General features: G+C 39.6%; 1 protein-coding gene across 5 annotated transcripts in view; it reads right to left on the bottom strand.

The window, feature by feature from the left end:
• Positions 1-15824, bottom strand: part of GASK1B (golgi associated kinase 1B) — a 51997-nt gene that overhangs the window by 35931 nt on the left and 242 nt on the right. The window contains exons 1-2 of one of the 5 annotated variants that reach the window (XM_032248570.1): positions 15333-15726; positions 13493-14614 (exon numbers count right to left, since the gene is read on the bottom strand). In XM_032248570.1, coding sequence (XP_032104461.1) covers positions 13493-14390 — 898 coding nt within the window. In that variant the 5' untranslated portion in view covers positions 14391-14614; positions 15333-15726. Of the gene's footprint in view, positions 1-13492; positions 14672-15328; positions 15727-15824 lie in introns of those variants that run through there. The other 4 variants (XM_032248574.1, XM_032248573.1, XM_032248572.1 and 1 more) reach the window with 4 other exon arrangements.

Below are 15824 nucleotides of genomic sequence, written 5' to 3'. Positions count from 1 at the left end.
GAATAGAAAACACACGCACAGTCTCCAAAGATGTGTACTTCAGGCGTCTAAAAATAAACACCAAGAAGCTCTACCAGTGTCTTTGAACCAAAGTTATACACATACAAAAAGCACTTTGCATGCTCAGGGCTAGAAAGCATTCAAAGGGAGTTGAAATCTAACAGTGAACTTCAGTACAAATTAATATACAAGTCAGATGGACAGCAGTTTCCTCAGCAATTCATACAATGCCTTTGGAGAAATATGGAAATGATCTACTTAAACAAATTGAAACCTGCTGAGCTGTTTTTCTTCCCTTAGAAACACTGTTTCTTACTGTAAAACTAATTAAAGGTAAACCCATTCATTTTATGAAATATAGAAAAACATAAAAATGTATAGCTAAGAAAATAAAAATCACCTATAACCTCATCTCCCAGTAGTTGGTTCTGTTATTTGTATATTTACCTCCAGTATTTTTCTATCCCTTTCTTTCTTACCTGAATAGGTAAATTACTTTTAGAATTTTTCTTTTAAAGAGTATAACTTATGGTTAGAGCTCTGTCTCTGGAATCCAACAGAATTCTGGTCACATTATGTCTTAGCTTTGTAACGTTAGAGAAGTTATGTAACCTTTTTAAACCTTGTTTTTCTCATCTGTAAAATGGGAGCAATAATGTACCTTGTTAGGAAGAAATCAGATTGTGCATCTAAAATTCCCAGCATGGTACCTAACATAAACGCATGCCCCAGAAAGGTTTTGCTCTGATGACTACTACATATATATTACATAATCACATCATTCATCAGGCTTCAACTGACCTTTACTATTTCTTGAGCATTTACTGTGCACTAAGCACTGTTCTAGAAACTGAAGCTGCAGATATAATAGATACATAATTAGATAAATGCGAAGTTTTTTGCTTTCGTGGAGCTTACATTTCTACCAGGAGAAAGAGGCAAAAATTATGCAAAGAAAAAAAGCTATTTGGGATCATCTTATATGTAGAATTTGTCATAATTATTTCACTAAATATTATAAGTATTTTAAAAATTATTTTTAAATAGTACCACTTTAACTGTAATGCAATAATCTAGCCCAGTGATCAGCAAATTTTATAAAGGGCAGATAGTAAATATTTTAGGCTTTGAGGGCCTAAAATACCACAACTATTCAACTATGCAACAGTTCAACTCCGTCGTAGCACAAAAGTAGTCGTGGACAATATATAAGCAAGTGGTCGTAACTATTCCATTAACATTTTATTATGTATGCAAAAACTGAAATTTCACATGAGTCTCTCAAGGGTAATAGCAATATTACTAATCTTTTGTTTTTTTTCAATCATTTAAAATTATAGAGACCATTTTTAGTTCACAAAAATAAAAACCGGCAGTAAGCCATTTCTGGCCCACAGGCTATGCATTAACCCCTAATTTAGTTTATAAGTATACTGTATGTCAGTCACCATTTCTCTATTTTAGATCATCAGATTTTTGGAATGATACATTTTCTATACTAATCATTAAAAACCCATTCTCAAACAGCCAAAGACAGTGTTCAGCTGATAAGTGTAATTGGTTTTCAATTAATAGCCTATGTTTTTCTCCCTATCCATCCATTTTCCCTCAGCAAAATATTTTGAATGCCAACTGTCGCATAAAGACATTCTTTCCTGCCCTGCTAGAAATCAGTGTGCCTTAGGAAAGGGGATTTCCAGAGAACAAGAAGAAAGCATGGTGAGCAGTAAGACTTAGACTGAGTCACAGAGGGCTGTGGTTCCTTTCCACAGACAGGCCTTCCTGCTACAGATACGCGTGTGTGGCCCTTACAGGTAATAACAGTGGTCAGCATAACTCGAGGTCCCAGAGCAATGAGTGCTACTGTGAGGAGATTTCCACTTTTTTTTAAACATATGGCTTTTGAAAGAATTAAATGAACCTTGATGGATTTGAAGAGATGACAGAAAAATCACCTCTGAAAACGGGAAACTGGTTAAAGCAACTTACCCTGAAGTGTTTCAGAAATGAGAAGCATTCATCTCTCCACATTCAGGTTTGTCAAAATGATGCAGTACTGGACTCTCCAGAGAAATCTCAATAGTGAAGAGATAAAATTCTGTCACAGTGGTGAGAAAGCGGGTTTTAAAAGATATGTGGGTGTTCATGTGAATTACAGGTTATATAGCTGTCTTAAAAAATGAGACTCGCCAGGAAAGCTGCTTTTTTTTCTGAAATCTGAATATTTCCCCTGAATTTTGATGCTCTCCCAAGTCGTTTTTTATTCAAAAGCACAAAGAAGACATTCTACTGAGAAGATGAACATGAAAAGTCACTTAGAATGAGTGCTTTACACAATCTTCTTTGTCTCGATTTATTAAATGCCCTTCACGCTAAGCACTGGATGAGTGGATTTGTGGAACTATAGGTGAATGCTAAGCATGTTGGGTGGGGCTGTGAATGACTGTGTGCATTTGTCACTGAGTAAAACTAAGAAAAAAGATGTCTTGAGCTCTGAAATCAAAAGTTCTTTCTCTTGCACGGGCCATGTTCCAAGACTCTTGGTGAACAAGATAAAAAGGAAGTGACAGTACAGCTCAGAGTCCTTCAATAAAAACAACTCTACAATACCCACTGAAGAAAACAAAGGCCAGTCAAACTTGAGTGGCATCTTTGTTATGGGAAACAAATTCTGGCTGCACTGCATTGCAACGTCAACAACGCATTGAAGGAAAACTTTAATGCAATAAGAAACAAACCTCCATAAGGTTTTCATAATTTTTAAAAACAGTAGGTGGGGAGGTAGGCGTCTATAGATTCCATACAAATAGATTTTATATGGCCAAAGAAGTCCTGGACCTAGAGACTTGTCCTAAATCAACTTAAAACCACAGTAAGATAGGACTTCACCCCTCCTAGAAGGGCTATCATCAAAAAGACAAAAGATTACAAGTGTTGGTGAGAGAAAGGGAAGCCTTAGGACTGCTGGTCGGAACGTGCATTAATACAGCCATGATGGAAAACAGTATGGAAATTTCTCAGGAAACTAAAAATAGAATTATCACACTATCCAGTAATCCTGCTTCTGGGTATCTATCCAAAGGAGTTGAATCTGTATGCCGAAGAGATGTCTGCCTCCTATGTTCACTGCAGCACTATCTTTTTTTTTTTTTTTTTTGAGACAGAGTCTCACTCTGTCGCCCAGGCTGGAGCAGTGGTGTGATCTTGGCTCACTGCAACCTCCACCTCCTGGGTTCAAGCGATTCTCTTGCCTCAGCCTCCCAAATAGCTTGGACTACAGGCACACGCTACCACACCCAGCTAATTTTTGTATGTTTAATAGAGATGGGGATTCACCATGTTGGCCAGGATGGTCTCGATCTCTTGACCTCATGATCCCCCTGCCTCAGCCTCCCAAAGTGCTGGGATTACACTGCAGCGCTATTTATAATAGGGAAGATATGGAAGTAACCTAGGTGTCCATCATCAGAAAATGGATACAGAAAATGTGTTATGTTACATATATACAATGGCATACTCTTCTTCAATCTTAAAAAATAATTCACCTAAAAAATTGTGAATACTATTATTCATAACTTTAAAAAGGGAGAAATCCTGTCATTTGTGACAACATGGATGAACCTGGACGACACTATTTTAAACAAAATGATCCAGGTACATAAAGACAAATACTGCATGACCTCAATTATATGTGGAATCTAAAAAAGTTGAACTCAAAAAGTAGAGAGTAGAATGGTGGCTATCAGAGTCTGGGAAAGGGGGTTAGATGGGAAACAGTGTTGATTAAGAGGTACAAAGTTTCACTTAACACTAGGGATAAGTTTTAGTGATCTAATGCACAGAATGGTGACTATAATAAATAAAATACATCGTATATATCAAAATCACTAAAAAGTGTATTTACAATGTTTTACCAAAAAAAAAAAAAAGATGATCCTATGAAGGAGCCTAAAAAATAAATTAATTTCAATTTTCATTTTAAAAAATGTAAGGTGATGGATTTTTTAATTAGCCTAATTTAATAATTCTACATTGTAAACATATATCAAAGCATCACATTGTGCCCATAAATATACATAATTATTATTTTTAACTTAAATTAAATTAAATAATAGGTCTCTGAGTGATTCAGAATACATTTCATATATTTATTTATCTAACTGTTTTTTACTTCATAGCTTGTTTTCTCTAGGCCAAACAGAGTTGAAATAATCTCCATACTTCCTCAGGAGTTATCTAGGTGTGAAGTCAAGGAAGCAGGAAAGGCGAATGTCTTGTGACTTCATTCATCACCAACTACCTAAACAATCTAAATTGCCAGTTCTCCTGTGAAAACAAAGCATTCCTCTTTGTTCTGACTAATGGGCAGGAACTTCTGCTTTCTAGGGCTGCCCTGGACTTCTGGTGTATGAATGGAAACTCCGACACTCTTCCTGTCTCAATATTCCATTTTAAAAAACAGGAATCAAAATTGACTTCAGAGGGTGGTGATGATGTGGTCACCGTGCCAGACTCTACAATCACATTTTGCAGATGAAGTCTTGGTCACATCAGGGTGACTCAGTCCTCGGCAATCTAGCATTTGTTAGTCCAGTTAAAGGAGCCATGAATTCCTGACCTGAATCATGACCTTCTTAGTTCTTACAGTGCAAAACCCATGTCATCACTCACCTTCTTCAAACCCTTTAGTGGCTCCCTACTTTCTTAAAGATAAAGTCCATGCTCCACACATGATATAAAACACACCTACTCTGCACTTACCACAGCTTAACTCACATCTTGCCCCCAAATGGTAATCTGCTGTTTTTCAGAACTATTTGCAATTTCCTGAACACTCTCTGCTTTCACACATTTTTCCATAGTCTATTCTCTCTATACTTTCTGCACCCATCCCATCTCTCACACAACCCACAGTGACTTTTAAGAACCAGTTCTGGCATTACCTCTTCCAAAAGTATTTATAATTTCCCTACTCAACCCCCTACATACACATTCTAAGCTAAATTCTCCCTCTCTGTGCCTACAGGGCTTCCTAAAAATACCTCCATTGACGTTGTTATCATATGCTTTTTGTAAGGTAGGTTTGCTTAACTGTCTCCTGCCTTCCAATCTGAGAGCTCTGAGGAACAGAGACTACCTCTTTGTCCTCTGGATCTCCAACTTTTTTTTTTTTTTTGAGAAGGAATTTCACTCTTGCTGCCCAGGCTGGAATGTAATGGCACCATCTTGGCTCACCACAACCTGCATTTCCTGGGTTGAAGCAATTCTCCTGTCTCAGCCTCCTGAGTAGCTGGGATTATAGGCATGTGCCACCACGCCCGGCTAATTTTGTATTTTTAGTAGAGAAGGGGTTTCTCCATGTTGGTCAGGCTGGTCTCAAACACCCGACCTCAGGTGATCTGTCCACCTCGGCCTCCCAAAGTGCTAGGATTACAGGCAAGAGCCACTGTGCCCGGCCCTAGATCTCCAACTTTTGATTCAATGTTTAGAGCAAAGCAAGCACTGGAAACTTCTAAATGCATTTTTTCAGAATCCCCCAATGTTCACGTATAGCAATTAGATCCTAAGGAATGGTCCATGAACCCAAAATAAAAAATTTGTCTGGGGTGACATCCTAGTAAGCTATAATTTCACTGTCTTCACTCTACATGAATTGGGAAGGATTAGAGAAAAACTTGAGAAATAGAGCCAGGGATGTGCAGAGGTTTTAATGCCCTCATTCTGTCCAGCTCGTGCTCAACTCTCTGCTCCCATGCACCTCTAATACACTGGGACAATGAAAATGGGGGTGGTGGAACACTACTGCCTCTCTTTTTCTGACCCCAGATCACTATCATGAGAAGGGGAACAGTAAGGCTTCATGGCTACATTCAGGAATCAGATGATAAGGCAATGGGAAAAGTCGGTTAGAATCTGGATGTATGATTAGCTGGGAAAGCCCAAGGCTGCAGTCATTGGAGGCTCACACATGATGTGAAGGGACAGCAGGAGGCAGTAAGGCACAGCTCTGAGGAATGAGGCTAGGAGTCCTCCTGACCCATGTGTGTATCCCAGCCCTACTACATGCTACCCGTGGGCTTTTAGTGGACATATATTATTCTTTCAGCCTCAGTTTCCCCTCAGGTAATCAGTACAAGAACATCTGATATATGGGACTGTTGTGACATTTAATAAGATAATGAACGTAAACTGCCTAGCACTCCACAAATAAGAGATCTTGTTATTATCCACTATAAGCTCCAAGGTCTTTCTTTAAATGAAAATTTTAGATGTCCATTTATTCTACTCAAGTAAACATCAATCTAGATAAACCAACTAAGAAAATCTAAAGAAACAAAACACAACGAGCTACATCAGCTTAGCAACGGCATGAAAAAGTGTTAGCCTGGCGCGGTGGCGCATACCTATAATCCCAGCACTTTAGGAAGCCATGGTGGGCAGATCATGAGGTCAGGAGTTTGAGACCAGACTGGCCAACATAGTGAAACCCCATCTCTACTAAAAAATACAATAACTGGCCAGGCATGGTGACAGGCACCTGTAATCCCAACTACTCGGGAGGCTGAGGCAAGAGAATTGCTTGAAACCAGGAAGTGGAGGTTGCAATGAGCCAAGATTGCACCACTGCACTCCAATCTGGGTGACAGAGCAAGACTGCATCTCGGGGAAAAAAAGAGTGTTAGTATGTGTCAAGCAATGTTATACTTTATACAGACTGATTCTCTTAATTCTCATGACAACTCTAAGGTAAGTAATGTTATCATCATCCCTATTATACTAATAAAATATAAAGTATAAAAAGATTAAGTAACTTATCCCATGTCATGTAGCTAGCAAGTGGCCAAATCAGGATTCACTTGCAAGGAGTCTACATTGCCTGTCCACACCTCCAAACACAAAGCTATATGAATTGCAAACTGTACCACTTTTCCCTAGTACCTAGGACAGTGCTTCACACATAAAAATGCCATTGAATTGAACTGACTACAATCAAATTGGACTGAACCTGTAATAATTCTTCTTTAACTTAAGTAGGAAGAACTATTTAACTCCCTTGCACCTGTGTGGTCCTTACATTAACTCAGAGACAGCAGCAGATTCACTTCCACTGAAGAAGCCATGGCCTTGAGTTTGGGGAGGTGCTCACTCAATCCTCACGTCAGTGGCAGTAAGATTTCTTCAGAACACTGAACTTACACATGGCCCTCTACTGTCAGCTCCAAGAGAGCAGGGATGATTCCTGACTGTTTTGTTCACTGATGCAGCCCCAGTGACTAGACTATTGGCTAGCACATAGCAGGTGCTCAATAAATACCTGTTAAAGGAAGAAAAAATAAATGTGATCCTATAGAAGACAATAGATTGCATGGAGTTAAGGAACATGCATCTCTTACACTGAGAGTACTGTGGCAACCATTCATGGCCCCTTTTATCCCAGCTGTGTGTGGGACCAAGGGACAAATTACAGAAGCACAGCGAAGGTTGCCCGGTTCCCCGTTTGCCTATGAAGTTATGTAGTGAGCAAACAAGAGGACACTGGAGTACAGCGCTGCTTAGAACTGAGGCTCAGTAAACTTTTGTTCACTGATGAATGAATGTATTAAGCTGACCAGCTCAATTTGATTCATAAGGAAATAGACTTAAGGCTTTTCTGAGGAAGAACACAATATACTTTCAAGCCAACTTTTAAAACAATAAAACATGATTATATATTTCTAAATAAATATTTTCAGAAAGTTTGCCTATATGTCAACAATTTCTAGGATGTGGAAGCCAGTATGTCTCCAAGTTGTGGGGACATCTGTGTTATTCTCCACATTCCCTGCAAAATGACTCTGTCCTTACCTGAGAGCCTGAAACAATATGAAATTCAAAGCTGCCATCCCTCTGCCTTGGCAACTGCACATTCGCCCAGAACTCACAGTGCTGCTTGCATAGACTTGAAAAGAGGGTGCAAAATACACAATATATTTCTCCTACTTTATAATACGAAGAGGCAATACAAGTTGGAAAACAGTGAGCAACTTGGGATCTACAATGAATTTAAATGGAAGTTTGTTGGGTGCCTGCAGTTTGTCATCTAAGCAGCCTTGACATACAGAATTCCTGGAACTAGGCTACCTTAATTCAGTCTGACAGCTCTGTGGCAATAAAGCAGCATCCTAAAAATAAGGCATACATAATGCATTTTCCATGCTGGGCATGAAAAATAGTACAATGCTTAAATGCTACCAAAGTGGTGTCCCTTGAGATTCATTCACATTACTGGGCAGACTACAGGGCAAGCTCTGGCAAAGCTGCTAAATCAAAGATCACAGAAAGGTGTGGGCTTTTATCTTTTTTTATTCTCTTGCTTTTTATATGGACATAGTCTGCTTTGTCTAATCCTAGATAAATACTTTAGGATATTTTCATTTTTTTAACTATCAAAATGTAGCAGCACCACACAGTATCTGATGACTTTTATAATAATTTGAGACTCTTGCAAGGACATCTTGGCAGAAAACAAATATGTTCAGTCACATCGATACACATGTGATTGTTTATGGTAAACAAGAAAATCTGGTAAGCACTGGGACCTTGGATTGCATTAAAAAATCTTGTAGCAGTGTTCAAAATGATACATCAATACTGCACTTGAGTAAAAATATTATCAGTGTTAGATTATTGAATTGAAAAAAAATTAAATAGAAATGTTGGTATAGTGGCAAAATCGGAAACCATCATGATAAAATTTGCACATTTTTGACATTATCCTATAATTGTATTAAGTTACATTGAGAGGTAGTATAGGTTAACAGAAGCAACATGAGGAAACTTCAGTGTCAGAGGCAGAATTGGGCACAATTCCAATTTCATTGCTCACTAGTAGGCGACTTAGGGCAAATTTTACAAGCTCACTGAGTCTCAGGAATCCTTTATTTAAAATAAGAGTATTATCTGTGGTGTAAAATTGTTAGGTGGTATAATAGACAATACACAACAAATACAGTATAAGTACCAGCTGATGCATAACACTAGATTCTTTATCACAATTGAAAAATACTTCATTATTGCACACAAATATTTTAAGGCCCTTTGATGCTGTATTTTCATTCATTGTAAGACTTCCTACACAAACACATGTAGGATGAAAATCTGCTCCAGTGAGAACTGCTGGATCTGATACTGTAGCACACTGCTGGCTCTGCCTACTTAATCACTATCTTGCCCTTCCTCAAGTGCACCCTTCTTACTTTCTAGCATATCTTGGAGCATAACCTGTCAGAAAATAGTCTGTTAAAAAGTACAATACCAGCAAGTCCACTAATTTCACACATCCTTTTGTATTAGAAGAATCATCTAAAACCCATCAATCACACAGTCAAGATCTTGTCTCAGACTAACCTGAGTTAGCTGATTGGATCACCCACACCAGTTTTACCAATTTAGAAAAATCCTAAAGATAAGCTTTATAATTGGAACTCTTTGTCTTTTGACTGAATCAACAGAGAGTTTTATCTGAAAGGCTGGGGCAAGCAGATCACTCAAATCACAGCATTTGATTCTTTTTACGTCTCCCTTTGCATGTCATATATCCATTTTATAATTACTCTGGGCCTCAATTTCCGTATTTGTTAAATGTTTGTCACAGAGTCCCCAGGGTCTATATGAATTTGTATGAGGAATTAATGAAATAATGCAAGCACAGTACTTAGAACAGAGCCTGATATATATATCTAGGAAAATTCAATCACTCTTAGCTATGGTTAATGTTGCTTTGTCTCCTTGTGAGAAAAAAAGAGGTTCCCATAGCTCTATCTATGCATCAGTGTGTAAGTCATCTATTTCATTACATTAAATAACTAAATTTCCTAGTAGGCTGTGGTGATAAAGAAGATGTACCTTAGGGCCCCTTAAAGGATTTGTTGAGGGAAGCAGGTTTATGAAAAGAGAAAAAGACTTGGAAGTTAGAAGACAAAAAATTTTGCTGGATAGCTAACTCATTACATGACCTTGAGCAATCTTCTTGCCTTTCTTTCACCTTTAAATTGAGGTTTTAAAAAGTCTACTGCATAAAATTATTTAAAAAAATAACTAAGACAAATCAGATATCTAAATTCAACCTGCAGTAGAGACTACCCACTTTCTCGGTGCCAGTTCTAAATTTCTTTTTGTAAACACTAATCAAAGGTAAGAACAGAAACAACATTTAGGGCAGATTACTTACAGTCTTTGCTGGCTCCTCACTCTCTCAAATATTAAAAGATCTACTCCTAGACCAAGCCAGATCATCAGAGAAACATATACCTAAATTAAATCTATTGTTCCTCCTGCAGAAAACTCATTAACAAATTACACTAGAGTGTGATGCCAACATACTATATTGATAATCCTCACAAAAATAAGCCCTCCAAACATTTTATTTGCATTGTAAGGAGGCTGCCAAAAACATTTTTCATTACTTCCACAATGAATTCTTTAAGAGATCCTCCAGGAGAAAGCCCAGCCTGGGCTGAAGACTAAAAATGTTACTATGTGTCCTAAGTATTAGAAGCTGGTGGTTTCCAGTATAGATTTATGTTTCGAATACAAGGAACAAGCAACAGATGCATTCCTGCATTCATTCAAAATATTTATTGAGTACCTATTATGGGCCAGACTCTCCACTAAGATCCAGAAACGCAATTCTAAAGAGAACAGGAAGTGTCCTTGCCTTTGCAGACCCAGATAGTAATAAGAAGGAACAGATGATTAAAGAAATGATTATAATGCAAATACGCATTATATAATGTAATGATATAGAGTAAGCTGAAAAAAAATGCTGGGTAACTAGATAAGATGTGCTGCCTCCCTGAGTGGGCCGAGAGGCTCAAATAAAGCCAAGCTTTGACCAACAGAATAAGAGGGGCCACGAAGAAAGCTACACACTTCTGTGGAAATCAGGGAAGACAGACACAGAGAGGAAAAGACTAGAAATGGGTGGATGAGTAGAGATACTGAGAACCTAACACTGTCCATACCATGACCGGAAGTATTCTATTTGTGTACTTTGCATCACTATTACAGTCTGTTTGAGTAGAATTATATTGTGTAGAGTGTGCGTAACTATATGGAAATGATTTCATAAGCTCCTGAAGCCACTGTCCTGACTTTGCGACTCTAAATGACTAAGTAGACGAAGGTATCAAAGAGACAATGTTGTCTGGGATATAATCTTGAGGATTTAATTCATTAAATCGAGTCATATTAGTATAACCTATTAGTTTATTTCCATTACCACTCCCACATGAACGGAGAGAGAACTATCCAGGCTATATTGAGATTATAAACCCCTCCTTTAAATTGAATTTTTATTCTCAAAGATGCCGGAAATTCAGAGCAAAGAACTAAATATCTAAGAGAAATTGTGATTACAAAAGTGTATTTGAGCAGTTTTAGTCACAGTCCGAGCACCTAAGGAAATAATATACGAGACTTGGAGGTTACGTGAGGAATTCAATGAACTTGGTACCTCATGTACTTGGTATAATAATAATAACCAATATTTATTGAAGGTTTACCTTGTGCTAAATACTGGTTCTAAGTGTTTTCCATGTATTAACTAACAACAATCTCATATGGTAGGCAGTATTGTCATTTTACAGCTGAGGAAACTGAGGCATAAAGAGACACAGTAACGTTTCCAAGGCATATTGGAAAGGTCAAATATGGTTGGTAAGGTCAAACCTAGTTAGTCCAACTCGAGGGCCCAGGCTCTTAGCTGCTACTGTATTCTACAAACTTCTATCAAAGAGCATGTAAAGGAGGCTCAAAAGACTATCAGAGAACCCTGCCTCAGGATGCACCCAGGAGTTCATCTTCTCTTCTCTGGGCCTTTATGACATGAAAATAAATGGCAATATAGCATAACAAGGGGGATCCTGCGCCCTACTCTGCCCAGAACAGCCGCTGTGCGCCTGCTGTCCCAATGCCCACCAGCATCTCCTTTCACCCACAGAGTTCCAGTTTGGATAATAAGTTACATATTCACATAAGTCCAGAGGCTAAGAAGTTATGTTCTGAAGTTTGCTGGGCCTACAGTCAAAACCCAGCTTAGCCACTCACTAGCTGTGGAGTTGAGGCCAATTACTTTGCCTCAAAAAGCCTCAATTTTCTCATCTACTAAATGGAAATAATAATAGTCCCTACCTCATAGCATTGTTATGAGAACTCTAGGAGCCAACACACATGAATCAATTTGTGTAATCCTTAGCAATTTGTAGGCACCGAATAAAAATTCATTTTTATCAACATTAGATTAAATGTTTGAGAGGGTTTCTTACTTTGGCATAATTGTGGTGGACTGCTTTGTAAACTTGAAACATCAAAACATACCTGTGAATCTGGAGCACCTAGACAAGAACCACGATCTTTAAGGAATGTCCGATTTTTCTAAGTAAATCACTGGTACTTCAAGAAGCATCCATTCTAAAATGAAATTACAATGCTAAAGCCATTCAAAATGCAGTTTGGGTCTCAGCCACTCCCAGAGGTTGTAATCCATTCCATTCCAGGCTCCCTGGGAACCTCACTGAAATGCTAAATTTCATGGTAACATGAAGAAAGTAAGTATCCTTTGAGCTTATAATCTCTTTGGGGTATGTTTTAGCCTCTTGGGCCAGTCTAGATTCAAAGTTGTAAACTCTGGCATCATTCTGCATTCAAACACAAGCCACTGATTCACTGTACTTTGTATTCAAACCCTGGAATAGCTTTAATATTCAGAGAATATCCTTTATAGGGCATGGGCATGATCACAGACCAACCTTTTTGTTGGCAATTGCAGTAACTGGCTACATGTGTTAGAACCTGCCAAAATGTTTGTCACCCAAGAAGAAAGACTCTTGAAAGACAGGCTCAATGGACCATCGTGATGGGCTTGATAAAACCACACAGCTAGTTAGTATACATACTGAACAAATCGTCTATTTTTGTCTCATTCTTTTTATTTGTTAAATAAAGGGGTTAAATCCACTGGGGGTGGGGAAGCAAGGGGTTGAACCTAACATGGTCTGGCTCCGTGCCTCTTAAGAAGATTCCATCTGCTCCAGAAAAATAACCTGCTTCCCCATTACTTTTAAAAACTCCTGCTTCCTCCCATAGTAACCTATTTAATAGTATGCCTGACAGCAAGTTCTTTGCCTCCAGCCTAGCTTCCTCTCCTCATCACGTAAACTGCCATTGGCTTTAATTAGATTTAATAAGCCACTGGGAAGTGCAGCAGAGGGAAATGGAGAGCAAAGATTATACAGTATGGGCTTACTCTTGCATGTCCAATACAGCATTTCCCTGGAACTCTCATATCCTCCCGGGCTGGGAAAATACAGAATGCCAAGCGCATGGAAAGAAAGGCTGCTGCTGCTGCTGCTGTCCAAATGTGAAACGTGGGTGGAGAAAAATCATTTAGAAAAAGAGAAAATGAACCCGAATCCCCAACAGCTGCAAATAATGAAGCACATGAATCTGTTACCTTGGATGAACTCTGCTTTCCTGCTCACAGACGGCAGGGTCCTGTTGAGCCCCAGGATCCTGTCTAGGTGGAAGGCAAACACCTCACTCATGTCCAAGGGCTGCTTGAGAAGCCCACAGGGGCTAGGGCCGCAGCGGGGCACAGCGCCAGGTGCACCCCCCTCCAGCACCAGCAAGCGGGCACCGCTCTTGGAGGACACGGGCCGGAGCCCTGCCACTGTGCTGTCCGCCAAGAGTCGCATTCTTCGGATGTCATCTTTGCTCAGCCAGGAGGGGGCGCTCTCGCTGTAGATCCTAATGTTGCTCTCCCTGGCCTTGGGCTGCAGGAAGTCTGGACCCCCCGCTCGCACTCCTGGACCCCGCACCAACCTCCAGGGTCGCTCTCCAATCTTGGCCAGGTTTCCTCCCTGAGCATCCCTAAGTGCTCCAGCATCAGCTTCCTGAGGCTGAGGGGATGGTCCGACCAAAGCTTCCAGCCCTGGGGCAGCCGATGCCACTGCATGCTTTTTCCTGCGCTTGGGCTTCACGGTGCCGCGAATATTGGCAGGCTTGCTGCGCTTGGAGCGTAGGGTAATGTACACCACATTGGGCTGCAGGGTGGTCCCATTGCCCTGGGACTCAGGAGGGGCCAGGGTACCATCCAGGGGTATCTCAGGGAAGGGTGCCTCGGTGGCGTGGCGACTGCGATGTGGCCCCTTCTCGGCTGCCTGTCCGTGCTGGAGAGAGGCCCTCCCCACCTGGCTCACCAGGAAGCCCAGGTAGATGGCGCAGGCAGTGCCCAGCAGAAGGTTTCTCCGGGTCCTTGGACGCCGGCTGCTCCAGAGTTTACGCACCCGTGGAAGGCACAGGGAGCAGATGAACCAGTTTATGAGCTGCCCCGGCTTGTCTGGACAGGTCATTTCTCTGCTGCATCCACATGTTGAAAGGAGTTTAAACTCTGCAGTTGGCTCCTGCTAATGTGATGCATGGTTTCCTGACTTCAGCTGTCGCGTCCGCTTCGGGATCTAAGTGGTCTCCAGTGGGTAGAAGTGGAAGGAAAGGATTGGTGATGAAGCTGAGAATGTTTCTGACACAACAAACCTTTTAAACTATCAGCCTCCCCAAGGAGAAATGCGGCTTGCTTCTGGGAATGAATGGGTACAGAGTTAACTGAGTCACAATCTCAAACATTTCAGTTCCTCTACAAAGTACAGAAAAAAGTAATCATTTCCTTTCATAAATATCACCACTAAATGTTTTTAAAAATAAAATTTAAAAACATGGAAACAAGATAGATGTATAGATTTGATAATCGCTTTAAAGTAGTGAAAACAAGCTACAAAAATTCAGGAGTATTTTCTAACTTGTACCTAAAGTCTTTAAGCTGATTCTGAAGCAAAAGCTTTAAAATGTGACAAGCCTAGGCTTTTCCTTTTTGAAATTCAGAAATGACTTAAGACAAGTAATAGATGGTTTTTTAAAACCCTATAACTATACCACATTTATTTTTAAAGTCCTGAGTTAACTAAGTACAAGCACCAAGTATTAACAATAAAATTTAGAAACATATTCTCTTAATCTAATGGCACAATTTTTTCTTTATTAATACGTTCCATTAGCTTACATTGTTAGCATAATACAAAGCCATAAATGTCCATATATCTTGGAAGCAGTTACATTTATTCTATTTCTCTCTCTTTCTGTGTTACACACACACACACACACACAACACAACACAAATCTGACTGCTTTTTATTTCTTTTCTTTCCACTGAAGTCAGCTGAAAGAAAATAAAAGCATCTCTAGTCTGTTTTTTCACTATTAAAAAGAAAAAGAAGAAACTCATAAGCAACCTTACTTACACAGCTGGTCCCATGCTTGGCTCCAAGAAGAATGTAATCCCTGACTCTAATGCAAAGAACTTTTAAAGGCTGAGGCATGTAAGTAGAACATATTTCATGGTCAAGAGTGTTCCACATTTCAAACATTTCACTTCAGCTTTAAAAGCTCCCTTGAAAACTGCTGATTGCAAAGCAAAACTTGTAAACAGATCGCTGCATGGTTTGAAGAGGTATAAGGCTTTTGAAAACAATAGTTAACAAAATAAACTTTAGTTTTAAATTCTGAAAAAAGAAATGCCGTAGAGAATCAGTTTTCATTCAAATAACTTTCCCCTTATTCTTAACCCCTGGGAGCCCTCTAGCGTCCAGTTTGCAAACAGACTCAGAAATGTCAGTCTCATGAAGTTCAAAAGATTGGGAGTGTTTGCTTAGCTTGGTGGAGCAGCCTTAGCCAAGTAAGTAACTTGTAAAATGAGGAATGCCATAACCCCTCGAGTATCCCAGATAACTTGG

The sequence above is a fragment of the Sapajus apella genome, unplaced genomic scaffold (assembly GCF_009761245.1).
Source record: "Sapajus apella isolate SASKATOON/1434 unplaced genomic scaffold, GSC_monkey_1.0 scaffold67, whole genome shotgun sequence".
NCBI classification, from domain to species: domain Eukaryota; kingdom Metazoa; phylum Chordata; class Mammalia; order Primates; family Cebidae; genus Sapajus; species Sapajus apella.
This window is presented reverse-complemented; position numbering and strand designations above follow the sequence as displayed.